General features: G+C 40.0%; 2 protein-coding genes across 7 annotated transcripts in view; one reads left to right on the top strand and one right to left on the bottom strand.

Annotated features, from left to right (window-relative positions):
- Nucleotides 1-13100, bottom strand: part of pnpla7b (patatin-like phospholipase domain containing 7b) — a 30355-nt gene extending 17255 nt beyond the window's left edge. For 2 of the 5 annotated variants that reach the window (XM_038703162.1, XM_038703164.1), the window contains exons 1-15: nt 13029-13100; nt 11216-11256; nt 10844-10918; nt 10467-10554; nt 10110-10189; nt 9227-9321; nt 8538-8678; nt 6919-7078; nt 6643-6723; nt 4678-4806; nt 4410-4490; nt 1449-1569; nt 1275-1352; nt 900-976; nt 231-380 (exon numbers count right to left, since the gene is read on the bottom strand). In XM_038703162.1, the coding sequence (XP_038559090.1) occupies nt 231-380; nt 900-976; nt 1275-1352; nt 1449-1569; nt 4410-4490; nt 4678-4806; nt 6643-6723; nt 6919-7078; nt 8538-8678; nt 9227-9321; nt 10110-10189; nt 10467-10554; nt 10844-10918; nt 11216-11254 (1395 nt within the window). In that variant the 5' untranslated portion in view covers nt 11255-11256; nt 13029-13100. Of the gene's footprint in view, nt 1-230; nt 381-899; nt 977-1274; nt 1353-1448; nt 1570-4409; nt 4491-4677; nt 4807-6642; nt 6724-6918; nt 7079-8537; nt 8679-9226; nt 9508-10109; nt 10190-10466; nt 10555-10843; nt 10919-11215; nt 11257-12833; nt 12907-13028 lie in introns of those variants that run through there. The other 3 variants (XM_038703163.1, XM_038703165.1, XM_038703167.1) reach the window with 3 other exon arrangements.
- A 313-nt stretch (nt 13101-13413) lies between these two features.
- Nucleotides 13414-14689, top strand: mrpl41 (mitochondrial ribosomal protein L41). 2 transcript variants are annotated; one of them, XM_038703890.1, is made up of 2 exons: nt 13414-13504; nt 14094-14689. In XM_038703890.1, exon 2 carries the CDS (start codon nt 14124-14126, stop codon nt 14529-14531), a length of 408 nt encoding a protein of 135 aa, XP_038559818.1. In that variant the 5' UTR covers nt 13414-13504; nt 14094-14123; the 3' UTR covers nt 14532-14689. The 2 variants fall into 2 exon arrangements, with proteins under 2 accessions (XP_038559818.1, XP_038559819.1); XM_038703891.1 differs by lacking the exon at nt 13414-13504 and adding an exon at nt 13782-13802.
- The last annotated feature ends 66 nt before the right edge of the window (nt 14690-14755 follow it).

Below are 14755 nucleotides of genomic sequence, written 5' to 3'. Positions count from 1 at the left end.
TTACCAGTCTATATGACGTATCCAGTTATACATGACAGTTACAAATTAGCCTTCTGGCTAACAGTAGCATATTTGCAGTGATGTTGATCGATGTGCACTGTCCATAATTTGTGATTAGTGCGTATTGAAATTTATTACAAAAAATTACTATATTACTATTACTATATTTTAAACCAGTGAACTTTGTGTGTTGAAAAATCTTACAGGCATGTAAGCAATTAGTATGTTACCTCTATTTGGATGACCTGTAGCAGATCCTTTTTGGCAGCTTGGAAAATAGCATTAACTTTATTATGGTGGACATTTCCTCCTCCAGCATCAATATAGTGGTAAACAGCAGATGGCGTGTGCTGCATTGTCACACTCTTCTTTAGAATAGACTGAGGAGACCGAAACATGTAATGGAGACTTTTAGCCCTTTAGAAAAACACTAAACCACAACCCAAATGCTCATTCTAAATAACACCATGTCTATATGCAGAGTTAAAATAATCATTAGATCTATTATGTAACATTGTGGTGTAACATCCTGCTTAGTCTACATCCAAATGGCATTTTCATTTGTTCAATCAGATGAATACAACAATTAATAACCAGCCAGCTCTAATTCTCAAAAACAACTACATCAATGGCAGGAAAACAAAGAACTGCTTTATCCTCCAATCACTGATACTGCTGCATTTACATTTTTAGGGTTAAAATAAGTCAGTCTTTGTTTTTGTGAAACTGTCTAACTTGATTTAGAGTAATCTAAGAGCAAAATAAGACTGGCCAGACACGAAGGACAGAAGGACATACACAGACTAGTCTGAAATCTCTTTGTGAAACTGGCCCCACATGTTCAAAATCTGGATTCAAACCAGCAGCAAGTGCAGGAAAGAAAATTCTTATCTAGAGACCTTCACTGGGCTGTGAGGCAGAGTCTCCTCTTTGGTTGCCTGCTCACTTACTCTGTTGAGGTCAGCTGACATTTCACCTGCATGACACAAAAGGTTCACAGTTATCATACTGATCATTAGGGCTTAGTATCAACAACAACAAATTACTTACTGACACTTGACGCATTTCCTTGTTAGCAGACTTAATTTCAAATTTGCTGGTAAAAAAATCTAATTGTTTGATTGAGGTTTGGTAAATAGTTTTCAGATTTTGGAAATGGACCTTTGTTAGTGTTTATTTCTCATTTCATTATTTTAATTCTCCTTTATTCTGCACCTTATTTTAGTGGTTACTCGCCAATACATGCATGTATAAAAATGATACTGTGTGTATACCTGTAACGGCCATTGGGGTGGAGACAGAGCGAGACTTCTTGTATTTTGACGTGGATGTGTCAGAGGGGCTGGACTTTTCTGTTATAGTATGTGACAAGAAAACAGATACGTTTAGACAAACTACACGCACGTTACTGCCGCCTAAACATGAAATGTCGAGCTCTTGTTTCGGACCTGAATCAGCTTTTTCGGAGCCCAGATCATCAGAGTGGGAAGGCTGCTTGCGGAGGCCTCGGTGTGGATGAGTCTCACCCAGAACATGGGCCACCGACACCAAGGAGATGGCTTGGCTCTCCTGTAACACACACATAAATAAATATTTAATAAATAAATAAAGACATCTGTAGAAACAGTGTAAACCTTCTCCAAATAAATATGGGCTATGGTTTAATTCATATAGTGGAATAGATGATGGATATGAAGTGCATTTATCACATATTCTAGGACGAATACAACATTTAAATCCAATTCTATAAAAAGGTACATAAAAATAAGTATGTGGAGAGAGACTGAAGAAATGAAGACATTGACTGTTGGCATCAAATATTAGCTGGACTGGATCAAGTGGTCACAAAGTTTATTTGTGCGGTATTCCATTAAACACAGTGACTGGACAGGAAATAAGGACAGCTTTTTCAAGTAAGTTTAATTAAGCACAAGATATCTATCTATATCTATATCTCTCAAGCTGTATGCCAGAACTGAGCGAGACATCGACTCACCGATCCACACTACCAGGATCTACAGCAATGACATTGCAATGTCGTTCGGACTGGACAAGTGTGGTTGCATGGTGTGACGGAAAGGCTATAGGGTACCAAACATGCAACTTGACCGCAACGCCAAAGAGCCAGGCTCGTTGGTATATAGTGACGGTGGCCCGTCACACTGCCCTCCCCTTTGGGAGACGCCCCATTGCACTTTACGCATACAGGTGTCCGTCACAACTCCCGCCAATCGTACTTCTCCCATCTCAGGGTGCCACCACCTACTAGTGCTTCACCCACCTCTGGGGTCCCTCACACACACACACACACACACACACACACGGCAAGCCATCCCACTTCTGACACCACATGTGACGGAAAGGCAAGAGCAGTCACTCCACCCGGATTCGAACCCGGGTCTACGGGGTAGACCGAGGCCGAGGGCTAGTGAGTGTCAAGCCCGCTGTCCAGGATGAAACGATAAAGATCCAGGAGTACATCAGGAAGGTGGCCCCCAAAGATGAAGGGCTTAGTGAATACCTCAGGCAGCAGAAACCCGAAGGTGAGGACCTTCATGGAGAGACAAGCCGCTGCACGGCATGTACCACAGGCAAATAGAAGAAGATAGAAGATATCAAGAAATCCTACCAGTGGCTGGAAAGGGCTGGACTAAAGAACAGCACAGAAGCACAAATCATGGCGGCACAAGAACAGGCACTCAGTACAAGATCAATGGAGACTGGGGTCTACCACACCAGGCAGGACCCCAGGTGCAGACTGTGCAAGGATGCCCCTGAGACAGTACAGCACATAACAGCAGCGTGTAAGATGCAGGCAGGAAGTGCGTACATGGAACGCCATAACCAGGTAGCTGGCATAGTGTACAGGAACATCTGCCATGAGTATGGGCTGGAAGTCCCAAGGTCAAAATGGAAGACACCTCCTAAGGTAGTTGAGAATGACCGAGCTAAGATCCTGTGCGACTTCAAGATCCAGACTGACAAACTGGTGATGGCTAACCAACCAGACATCATGTAGATCGACAAACAGCAGAAGAAGGCTGCAGTGATAGATGTGGCCATCCCAAGAGACAGCAACAACAAGAAGAAGGGACATGAGAAGCTTGAGAAATACCAAGCGCTGAAAGAGGAGCTAGAGATGAGGAAAGTAACAGCAACAGTGGTGCCAGTGGTAATCGGAGCACTGGGGGCTGTGACCCCCAAACTGGGAGAGTGGCTACAGCAGATTCCAGGTAAAAACATCAGAGGTCTCTGTCCAGAAAATTGCAGATCTAAGAACAGCTAAGATACTGTGTAGAACCCTCAAACTCCCAGATCTCTGGTAGAGGACCCGAGCTTGAGGATGACACATAACACCCTGCAAGGGTACATGTACATATGGCATAGTTAACATTACTACTAATGACAATAACCACATTTCTATTAATAATCATGAAATATTACATTATGAAATAAACAATTAAATAATAATAAAATAAAAAAGTTAAAATTTATGATATTTATGTTATTCATGATTTTACTAATCCAATTCTGACACAAAAGAATCCGACCCAGCCTCTCCTATTTTTTTTATTTTTAAAGAAAACCATCTTAAAGTTAGAATCCTAAATATTTCAGCCCTGGCTGCTTTGGCGACGCCTGAAGTTACTGCAAAGTGTGTTCAAATAATGCATGTAGCAGAGTTCTGTTCAAAGTCAGTATATCAACCACTAGGAGCAGAAAACACACCCTGAGTAGCCACTCTATCAAAAGTGCAACAGAGGAGGAAGAGCAACTGGTATATCTGTTTACAGCACAGCTAAAGCTTTAAGTGTAATGTAAAAAATATATGAACTTCCAAGAGCTTTAAACATCCACTGACTTTCTCATATGTTCTTTTCTATGTATTTCGTGTAATTTCATAAACAACATTCTTGGTTTGTTATTTGTGGGTTAGTGAATGTGTGTATCAGCCGTATGTTTTATGACCTGCCTCAGGTTCACTTGTACTGTTTCACATTGATATTCAAATAAAATAAAAAAACATAGCCTAAAATTATAGTTTCCTTTTAATGGCCTTGAAAATCTAAGTCTCGTAGGAGGAGGTAATCCTCCAAACCATCTTACCCAAAAAGACATGTTTTGGATTGACAGGTTCTAATTTTGACCGAACTTGATAATGAAATGCTGTTCTATTCTCTGTAGTTATAATGCCCTGGTCTGCTACAAAGCTAATGTTTTTACTCCTCTGTCTCTTTACTTGCTACTTATGGCTATCTGAGCAGTATTTGGTCATTGGTCATTGTCTTGATGTCTTGTATGTACGTGACCTGCTGGCAAACACTACTCATGCCTAGTGCTGCATACAAAAGAGAACAGAACGAAGCAGAGCAGCATAACATTAAAACAAAGTATCAAAATGCCATTACCGGGTTGAAGAGCTCAGTAGTCAGGCCGAGGTAGTTGTGTAAGGCAAGGAAGGTCACTCTCTGGAGACGCACCATGATAATCTACAGAGGGTAGGAGGGAAACAAAATATGGTCTGCACTGTACCAAAAAAAGAAAGAAAAGAATGGATGCATATTTGGAAGCTGCCCACCCTTTTTTTGCATGTTATACACTGGCTAAAGTGGTACTTGCAATGTCTGTAGCTCACTTGATGAATCAAATTCCTCTCTTTGTCAATGGACACTTTACCTGGATGACACGGACCATAGTTTCAGGATATTTCTCAAAGACTGATTCGAAGGCCGCAGCTGGAAGACGCAGGACAGTGGAGGGAACTGCTGCTCTTGCAGACACTGTTTTGTAAGGTGCTGGGTAGCCCTGGAATACAGAAAAAAGGATGTTGTCAATAGTTCAATTGTACTGCAAGATAAAAAATGTGGATGTAAAAGTGAATAAAAGAAGGGCTGATGTACTAAAAGATGATATTGTACACAATATAGGTCACATTTCAGTAAAAATATGCCTAAAACAAGAGCATTCAGAAATGTTCACGTCATACCAAAATCTAGAAATCTCCATTGACCAAAGCATTCAGCTCAGACTGCACTGCATGCACAAATATTAGGCAAGTAGTACTGATTGAATCATTATTTCTATGCAATTTCTTACTCCAAACCATAGAAACTTGAATGCCTGTTGGAGTTAAGCATTGTCAGGTGATATGTATTTGTATAATGAGCGAGGATGTGGCAAAAGTAAATCACCTTATGTCAATGTGTGCATGATTATTAGTATTCAGCTAAAATGGGCCAAAAAAGATATTTAACTAACACTGAAAAGCCAAAAATTGTAAAAGCCTTTCAGACAGATGCAGCACTCTAGAAATAGCTAAACTTTTGAGGCGTGACCACCGGACAATCAAACGTTTTGTTGCTAATAGTCAACTAGGGCACAAAAAGCACATAGATAAGAAAAGGCGCAAATTAACTACAAAACAGAGTAGAATTAAACATGAAGCAGCCAGGAACCCATTATCCTCCAGTGCCACCATATTTCTGAACTGCAACCTACCAGGAGTGTCCAGAAGTACAAGGTGCCAAGTGCTCAGAGACATGGACAAGGTCAGGAAGGCTGAAACACGACCACCACTGTATAAGATTTACAAGTTGAAGCATCAAGATTGGGCAAAGAAATACCTGAAGACATGTTTATCAAAGGTTTTATGGACAGATGAAATGAGAGTGACTCTTGATGGACCAGATGGATCGGCCCTGGCTGGATCACTGATGGACACAGGGCACCACTTTGACTCAGGCGCCAGCAAGGTGGAGGAGGGGTACTGGTATGGGCTGCTATCATTAAGGATGAGATAGTTGGAACCTTTTTGGGTTGAAGATGGACTGATACTCAACTCCCAAATCTACTGCCAGTTTCTGGAAGATACTTTCAGTAAGCAATGGTACAGGAAGAAGCCCTCAACATTCAAGAAGGCTATGATCTTTATGCAGGACAATGATTCATCACATGCATCCAAGTACTCCACTGCTTGGCTAGCCAGCAAGAGGCTCAGAGATGCCCAAATAGTGACCTCGCCTCTTTCCTCACCTGACATGAATCCTTTTGAGAACTTGTGGGCCTTTCTCAAACGTGAGATTTACAGTCAGGGAAGACAATACACCTCTTTGAACAGCATTTGGGAGGCTGTGGTTTCTGCCTACAGCGAAAGATGATGGTGGACAGATCAAGAAACTGAGAGACTCCATGGATGGAAGGCTCATGACAGGTTCTGATAAGAAGGCTAGCTATATTGTCATTTCTGAAAGGCCAAAAATATAATTTAATTGTGATTGTGTTTTTACACTTATTCAAAAAATTAAGAATTCACAAGTCATTTGATAGAAATTATTTTGGTAATTTAGTTGCCTAATAATTCTACACTTATATATTCTCCTGAGAAAGACAAAACTCACTTTTCCTTAGTTAAACATTCAGGTTTGAGGTTCATATTTTGGATCGACTAAGAGCATTGCGTTTGTTCCACAATAAAATGAATCCCGAGGAATACAATTTGCCTAATAATTGTGGAGGCAGTGTACAGTATATTATGATCAAAATTAGAATTGATCTAATAGTATGTTATGTGCAATGTGACAGCTAGATTTTAAAAATTTGTTCTAGAGTAAAGACATATTATATATGGGAAAGAAGACGTACAGTGATGATGTCCAGGATACTGAGCAAACTGTGAACACTGTCTCCTGGTAAAACTTCCTTCACCACAGCGTCTGTACCATCCTGCAGTAAGAAAGCAAATCTCAACATGAGAGTGGAACAACAATCACAACAATAGTAAGGGTTTCAACACTTTTAACATTTTTCCTTTTGAACACAGCAAACAACAACAGCAAAACAAAAAACAAGTTCTAAACCATCGCTGAGTGTGAAATTTCTGTGAAGCAGTAAGTGTTGTGGTCAACCCTGTGGTCTTACACTCTCATGGATGCACAGCTCCAGACGGCCATCTTGAACCACGTAAATACTGTCATCAGTGTCACCCGGTCGGAAGAGTCCCTCTCCCTGGTGCAGCGGGATCAGCACCATGTGACGACACAGCTCCAGGAAAAGAGGCTTCTCGAAGTGGCCAAGCACCCTGGTTACATGTGTACATAAAGCGTAGTTCTATTACTGCTAATGATAATAATAATGACCACGTTTCCATTAAGAGTCATGGATTGCAACACTATGGAAATGTCAGCTTAAGGTATTCCCACAATAAAAATGTAATAAGTTGAACTGTATCTCATCCAAGATATAACTGATCCACATCTAATTCTGACACCATAGATGTACAACAAATCCATGAGTTTCGATACTCATGAGGATGCTAACTCGATCATGTTTCTTTCTCCTAAGAAACATAGCCAAACTTAGGTCTGTTGTGTCAAGAAATGAAATGGAGATGCTAATACATGTTTTTATCATCACGTTTGGACTACTGTAATTCTCTGTTTACCCGCGTTCATAAATCTTACAGTTTACAAACCGTCCAAAATGATGCTTCTAGGCTCTTAACACCATCCAGCAGATGGTCACATGTTAACCTCTCTGCAATGGCTTCCTGTTAATTTTATAATCATTTTAAAAAATGTGGCGCTCACTTTTAAAGCCATGCATGACCAGGTACCACAGTAGATCTAGGACCTTCTGCACCCCCACACCACTCCTCTACCCAGAGTTTTCTAATTGTACCTCGGACACGTTTGAAAACTCCGGGAGATTGTGCTTTCCAGTCGGCAGCCCCCAAGCTTTGGAATAGTCTCCCAATAAGTTTGACATCCATGAACGCTGTGGACTCTTTTAAAAAGCAGCTAAAAGCGATTTGTACAGACAGATATTACTGTATACTTAAACTTGTGACTTCAGGCTGTTCCTCTTGTATTTTTTTACGTGGTGTTTTATCTTTGTTTGAATTATTTGGCTCCATTTTATTTTATTTCTTTGACTGTGAAGCACTTTGGGACTAGTGTCTGTGAAAGGTGCTACATAAATAAACTGCTTGCTTTTAAAGAAACATTACAACATTAACAGACTAACCCAATAGAAGTAATTTTATCTTAAAATAACAGCTTCCAGTCCTTTTGATGGTATACTGACTTGTAAAAGGGAGAATGGTGTCATTACTACTCAGACCGACCGAAGATAACGTTGTTGGAGGAAGAGAGGAAGAGGAAAAGACAGTGTGAAGAGCAAGAGACCGAACAAGAGTAAATATCAGACTAGCTTTTGATAAACTAGTAATCATCAACGTAATTTTGAAATATTGACAACGCAGTGTGTGGAGAAAGATGAGAGCTGTGAATCATAAAAAACGGACTATACTGTATGAAAGAAAGACAAGCAGCAATCCTTTCATTTGAGAAGACGGTACCAGGGAATGTTTGGCATTTTTGCTTGAAAAAAAAATCACTTAAAAGGTGTCAAATCGATTATCATAAGTCAGTTGGCGATCACTCTTCTGTCAGTTTACTAATCAACTAATCTTCTCAGCACTGGAAATCTGATTTTTTACATTTTACACTGACAATTCATCAGGATCTAGTTTTACTCACCTGACATTTTTCAGCATGTACAGCACCTCAGAGGGCAGATTGGAGTTCTGCACATCAAACTCAGTCAGGTCGGCCTCCAGCAGACAGGGAGGTGGCTCCTTGGGCTGCAGGGTGGGGGGCTCCTTCCGGATGCGCAGGATCCTAACACAAACACACACACATAAAAACCTTTACACATCTTATTTCAACACACTAGTTTCTCTCAACTAACTTGGAACTTACATTATCCCTAAGAAGGTGCCTGCTATAAACCATGATATAAAATACTGAATTCTTCATTATGTTTATGTATTATATTTATTCTGTGTATTTATATTACAAATCATCTGTTTTAATACATGTATGTCTGTTTATTTACATTTTTTATTAAAGTTCTTAATTCTGCTCAGGTTAATGCTGAAGGGTTTAAATACTATACTTGAGCACATTTAAAAAAAACATCATATATGTACAGATGATCCAATATTCAGGGATGCGTGGTGGCTCACTCTGAAAATGTTTTTTTCCCCCTGCTCCCAGGTATTGTAAAATACCAGCTTATCTGGTAATAATCTTAACACAAGGTCCACTTACTTGGACCTTGTGTTAAGATTATTTTGTCAAACAACTGTTCCAGAGTTGAAGAATTTACTTTAAACCCTCAAAGCTTATCTTCTGTCTACACCAAATGCTTAAAACCAGTAACTTACTTGTGAGCTATAGACAGGACTTTGGCCCTCTTCCTCACTCTCTGCCGGGAAGCTGAGTTTGAAGTAGAGGCTGGGGCGGAGGAAAACGTCTGAACCTGCAACAAGCAAAGTTTGGTGATTTGACATGTTTGCATTGATGTGATGACTAACTGTATCTGATCATGAAAATGCCAATTGTGCTAATATCAAGATATCTGAAGTTATTGAAGGCACATGCAACAGAGCCTAATGATGGCAATGTCATCAGCCAATTGCCTCTGTCCGTCTGTCCATCTGTCCATCTGTCAAAGAAGTCCAACAGAGAAAAATACCATGACAACAGCTGGCCAGTTTGTGATGAAATTTGATATAAATCCTACTGGTCACAACAGGATGACATTTGTATATAACCTTAAACTTGTGGTGTCAGCACAGTATTAACAGATTTTTGCTGCGGTCTGTCAGTGCTGTGCTCTGAAACCAGCGTTTACAACTTGAGAATCCTGTATTCTGAGCTTGGCTACAGTTTGTGCCTCTCATATCTGATCAGAATCAGAATTAGCAAATCTATTTCCTAATAAAAACAACCATTAAAGTGAAGGTATAAGTGACACGTAATTGTGTATTAAAATATTAATTAATGGAAAGTAACATAACACAATTATGTCTTTTATAGTAAACTGATCTCATGTCTGTGACTCAAAAGCGAGGCCAGGGTAGCCATGCCCTGTTAGAGAGCCCAAACTGAATACAACACCTATACAAATTTGGGGTAAATGTACTATTAACTATTAAAACACAACATAACACACACATGCATGTATGTGCTGCCAGGTCGGGGGATCAGGGAAATCCATGGGGAGGGGGGGGGCTAAACTGAGGGGGATGTTTAAGAAGCACTGACCTTTCTCATGATCTTTCGACCGTAGAACATCACCTTGTCTCTCTTCCTGAAACGATAGTGAGGAACGCCAGCCTCCACTTCTGAAACACACCAGACGTCCTCCATAAGACCATTTGCAATCTACCATATGAATCGCTCTCTCTCCGCCCTTCATCCTATCGCTGAACTGTTGTACCGGGCTGCTTATACCACCCTGCAGTTTCATCCCTGAGAACAACAAACTTCATGCACTGACTACTTGATTTCTCCTTTTGCATGAACTGTGTATTCGGGTGAATTTTGTACATCTTTACATACTGAAAACATTTCAAATGTACTCTGTAATAAAAGGGGTTGTACAGTGTGCAGGGCACTGACTTGAAACTTTGTATTGTCTGTACAGAAGAAACACAACAACTCCAACGACAGAAACGACTGTCACAGCTCCAATCAGCACAGCCGTCCACTGGAAGAAAAAGACAGAACGCACAAAACGTATAAATATATAAAAATATAAAATATAAAATGTACACATCTCTAATATCAAAACCCTCCATTCAATTATTCTACCCATCCACATGTTTACTCAACATGTATTCGGTAGATTGCTGTGTGCTAAATTACAAAAACATGAACACCAAAGTACGTCCTTTGTGCACGTCAACACACATTACATTCATAAAAACCACAAACACCATTTGCAAACAATGCCCCAGTCAAACCATTAAAGTCAGGAATGTACTGTGAGTGGTTACCATGTTGGCTTCCGTCCTCTCTTCCACAAACTGCTGCATCGTTGCCTTGATCTCACTGCCGAGTGGAAGCAGGCTCTGAAACATCAAGAATAGAAACAACACTGAGGGACTGAACCCAACTGGACATGCAGAACAAGAATTGGGAGAGCAGCTGTTGATCATATGACTAAACAACAACTTAATCTATTCTTTAACATTTCAACACAATCCAAATAATCTGCAGAGACTTGTAATGCATTTGTCATGTCTTTCACAAAATACACATATGAGTGAAAAATACACGAGTTATGACCGTGTACCTAAATGGACAAGGACATGGAACTTTATTTTCAGACAATGATGTACAATGAAAGGTGTTGAGGAAAAACATACCGGGTATATGAGGCAGTTTTCCTCTTCACCTTCTTCCATGCCTGATAAAAGAGATAACGTAACACTAAAACAAGGTCATCTCTAGAAGTGCACCTTTAATAAAAAAACATTTCACAGTAGGGGAAAACGTGCATTTAAATTTCGCTCGGTCGCTTTGGTTCCTTTCTCAGATCAGAGGTGAGATTCTCAAAACTATTTGTTCAACCTCAAACATAATGTCTTATTAGCAATGAACAAAAAGCAAAGTCTTTTGGCACATTCATGAAAATAATTATGTAGATAGTAGATAGGTAGATTGATGAAGATATCTGTTGTGATGTGGATGAGAATCTGTGGCTGTGGGGTGCTTTCCATGTTTACATTTGTAATTTTGTATTTTGTTTCTGTTGGGCTATGCGGTGCTGTAAAACAGTCTTGTTTTTATCTTTTCTGTATCACAATGACATGCTCTTTCAGCAAATTATAGTACAAACAGTAAAAGCGTAACTGTGACTCCTTGCTTATCTCTTGCAATGTATAACTTTGTACTGTTGAAATCGATACACCGTACTGAAAAAGTGCAGCCTTGTACATTTTCAGTCATTGCCATCAACACCTTAGCCATAGTGTACATCCCATAATATTACAGAGTACACTGTTATACTGACAACATGGCTAAACATTTTGACTATCTTGTTTGTAAACAGTGACACAAGGACTTGTCATTCTGATGCACTGACATGTTCACTGACTTAAGTATTTACTTTTGAGAGATAGACTAAGGATTTTGAGCAATTTACAGGCAGGTAACCCACAATCTGTGTAAAGATATCGTCTTACTGTTCAGGAGGATTCGAGAAATGTACCAAAGCAACAAAAAAACTGTAAGACTTCCAAGATAGTTGATTACTTGCTAACGTGGTTCAGTATTTTGTATGTGTTTTATGAAGCTTTTGTGTTCATATATGAACAGCCTGTTGACTGAACCATTGACTCTATTAGTGCCTTGCTCTTCTCTGCTGACCTCCAAGGGGTCACAGAGCAAAAGGTTTCAGAAATCTGGGTTAAAGATCACCCACTCAGCTCAAGAAAAATAGGTCACTAGCTCAGTGCTTGTAACCAGACACTCCCTCCTGATGCTACTCCAATGGCTCTACACAGACACAGCTCAGAAAAACTGCTAGAAAGCTCGTCCAAGGGGAGATGGGGGGAGATGTTGGTCATCATGTTTAGTTTGTTTACGAATTACATTTGTGGGAGTCCCCTCTCTCGCTTTATTGATTTTGCATGTTGACTTCGCATTGGTCTGTCTTTTTGCGCCAAACTCCATTCAAAAATAGAAGATTGGAACATATGCCGAATTGAAAAGTGGATTTAAGTCATTCATATCGTATCATGTTTTCCAAGTGAGAGCATTTGCTGGAAAGCAATGAAAACAGAATGAACTGCTAGCCAGAAAGAGTTTCGCGACAACGCGCCGCATCATATTGACAGGATTTAAATGTAACGTTAACGTAATGCTGTAGAAGACGCAAAATAACCCACTCACCTATAACTAACATTTTAAAGTACACAGAAAGCCAAAATGTAATGTCAAAATGATCTAACAAAATCTTTTAACTTTATTTGTCTCACATACTGTGACCGCTGAATCCGCTTCTATGGCTGAAGTCCGCTACACAACAAGAAGACAAACCAGTGCCAGCGAAAAACTGAAAGAACAAGCCTTCATTGACAGAGTCTATAACAAAAACCGACGAACAAATACACACATACATACATCTTCAGCTAACCATTTTCAAATGAACAGAACAAACTATTTTTTCCCACGTACCTCTCTCGTGTCAAAGTTTTTGTGTACAGCTTACATGCCTTAGTGTAAAGACTGATTGGTTAAAAAAATCTGAATGTCCTGTTATTCTTATCAAAATAAGACCCTCGTTGAAGAAAATGTACGGAAGCCCAGATGTAATGCAGGCATAGACTGTATTAAAAGACGATGTAGGGTACAATTCAATAGCTGTATTATACTTTTTAGTGATAAAAAGCATATCTATAGTTCAGCTGAACATTAACAGAGATACATTTTTGCTTTGCACATACTGATGTGTCTTTTAAGCATTTATTGTGAAGGGCAATTTGCCTATTTTTTAAGTAACCCTGTCTCGCTTGATGCATCCAAATCACTGACAGGTCAATATCAGTATCTCGGATTTTAATTGGTGGATGGCGTTGCCTTTCATCCAATCACTGAGCATTTCATTGGATAGTCAGACACATTACTTGCATTGGACCGAAAGTGTGCTCAAGGTGAGAGGAGTCGAGTTTTGTAGCAATTTATAAATTTATGGGCAATTTAAAATCACAAAATTTTTACTTTATCCAACGTTACTATTGTGCAAATCCATTATTAGCTTGCCAGCAGACAATGCAACTTTAACTGGCTCTAAGATATCGTTAGTTAGCTAGCTAGCTCATGTGTTGACAGTTGTAACATTAAAGGCAACACACCGCTTTCAAATGTTAGAAATTTAACGCAGGTTTTCTTTATCTGAACCATTTTTGCTATATATGGAACAATTTGACGCTAACACCCTCAATCGATTCAGTAAGCGGAAAAAAAAAAAACACGATATGTTAGCGTGGTACAGGATGATTGCTTAGCCCCGCGACCCTGTAAAGTTACGCAGGATAAGCGGTTGACGATGGATGGATGATTGCTAACGATCCACTAGTTGTAACACTATCCACTCGTATTTACATGGATGTCAATTATTAGACAATTTATATAAATAATACGACAGTTGACGTGTTAATGTTGAAATGTGGTTATTGTTTGGGGATACACTTCTGCTGTCTTCACCACAATGTGTGTAAAACAATGGTTCATTCTCCGCAGGTTTTCTGTCCTTAAAAACGCTGCAGCACCATGGGTGTGTTGTCCACGCTGATGAGGGGTCTGGTTAGAGGAGCAGACAGAATGTCTGAGTTCACCAGCAAGCGTGGATCAAGGACCCATAACAAAGGCAGGGGCGCACGGCCCACGGGACTGCGGCTCTCCAGCAGAAAGTTTCTGTCCATAAGGGCCATGATTCCTGAGTTTGTGGTGCCTAACTTGGAAGGATTCAAACTCAGACCCTACGTATCATATCGCTGCCCCAGAGGAACAGAGCCTCCGCTCACAGCACAAAGTGTTTTTGCTGAGGTAGTGGCCCCTAAGATCAAGAAAGACTTTGAAGAGGGCACTTTCAGTAAAGAACAGCTGGAGAAATATGGCTTTGAGCCCACACAGGAGGGGAAGCTCTTCAAGCTGTATCCCAAGAACTATGTGCGTTAAAGTTGCACTCACTGTGATGTATTTACAAAGAAAGGCTCAGACTGCTGATGAAAGCTGCAGACAACACTTTCAGGAAAAAAATATTGCAAGTGTGTTTAGGAAGAGATTGACTTGCTTGATAAGTGGGAAAAATAAAACTTAAGATCCATGCTGCAGAATCAAGTCAAACTTATTTACCAACAAAACAAAGGGTATGTTTTTCACTGAAAGGATTTTCACTTGTG

Source organism: Micropterus salmoides, unplaced genomic scaffold (assembly GCF_014851395.1).
Source record: "Micropterus salmoides isolate LMB-PRFRI ecotype aquatic unplaced genomic scaffold, ASM1485139v1 Ms_hic_scaffold_7, whole genome shotgun sequence".
Classification (NCBI taxonomy): Eukaryota; Metazoa; Chordata; class Actinopteri; order Centrarchiformes; family Centrarchidae; genus Micropterus; species Micropterus salmoides.
Note: the sequence above shows the minus strand (reverse complement) of the source record. Positions and strands in the feature narration are given on the sequence as shown.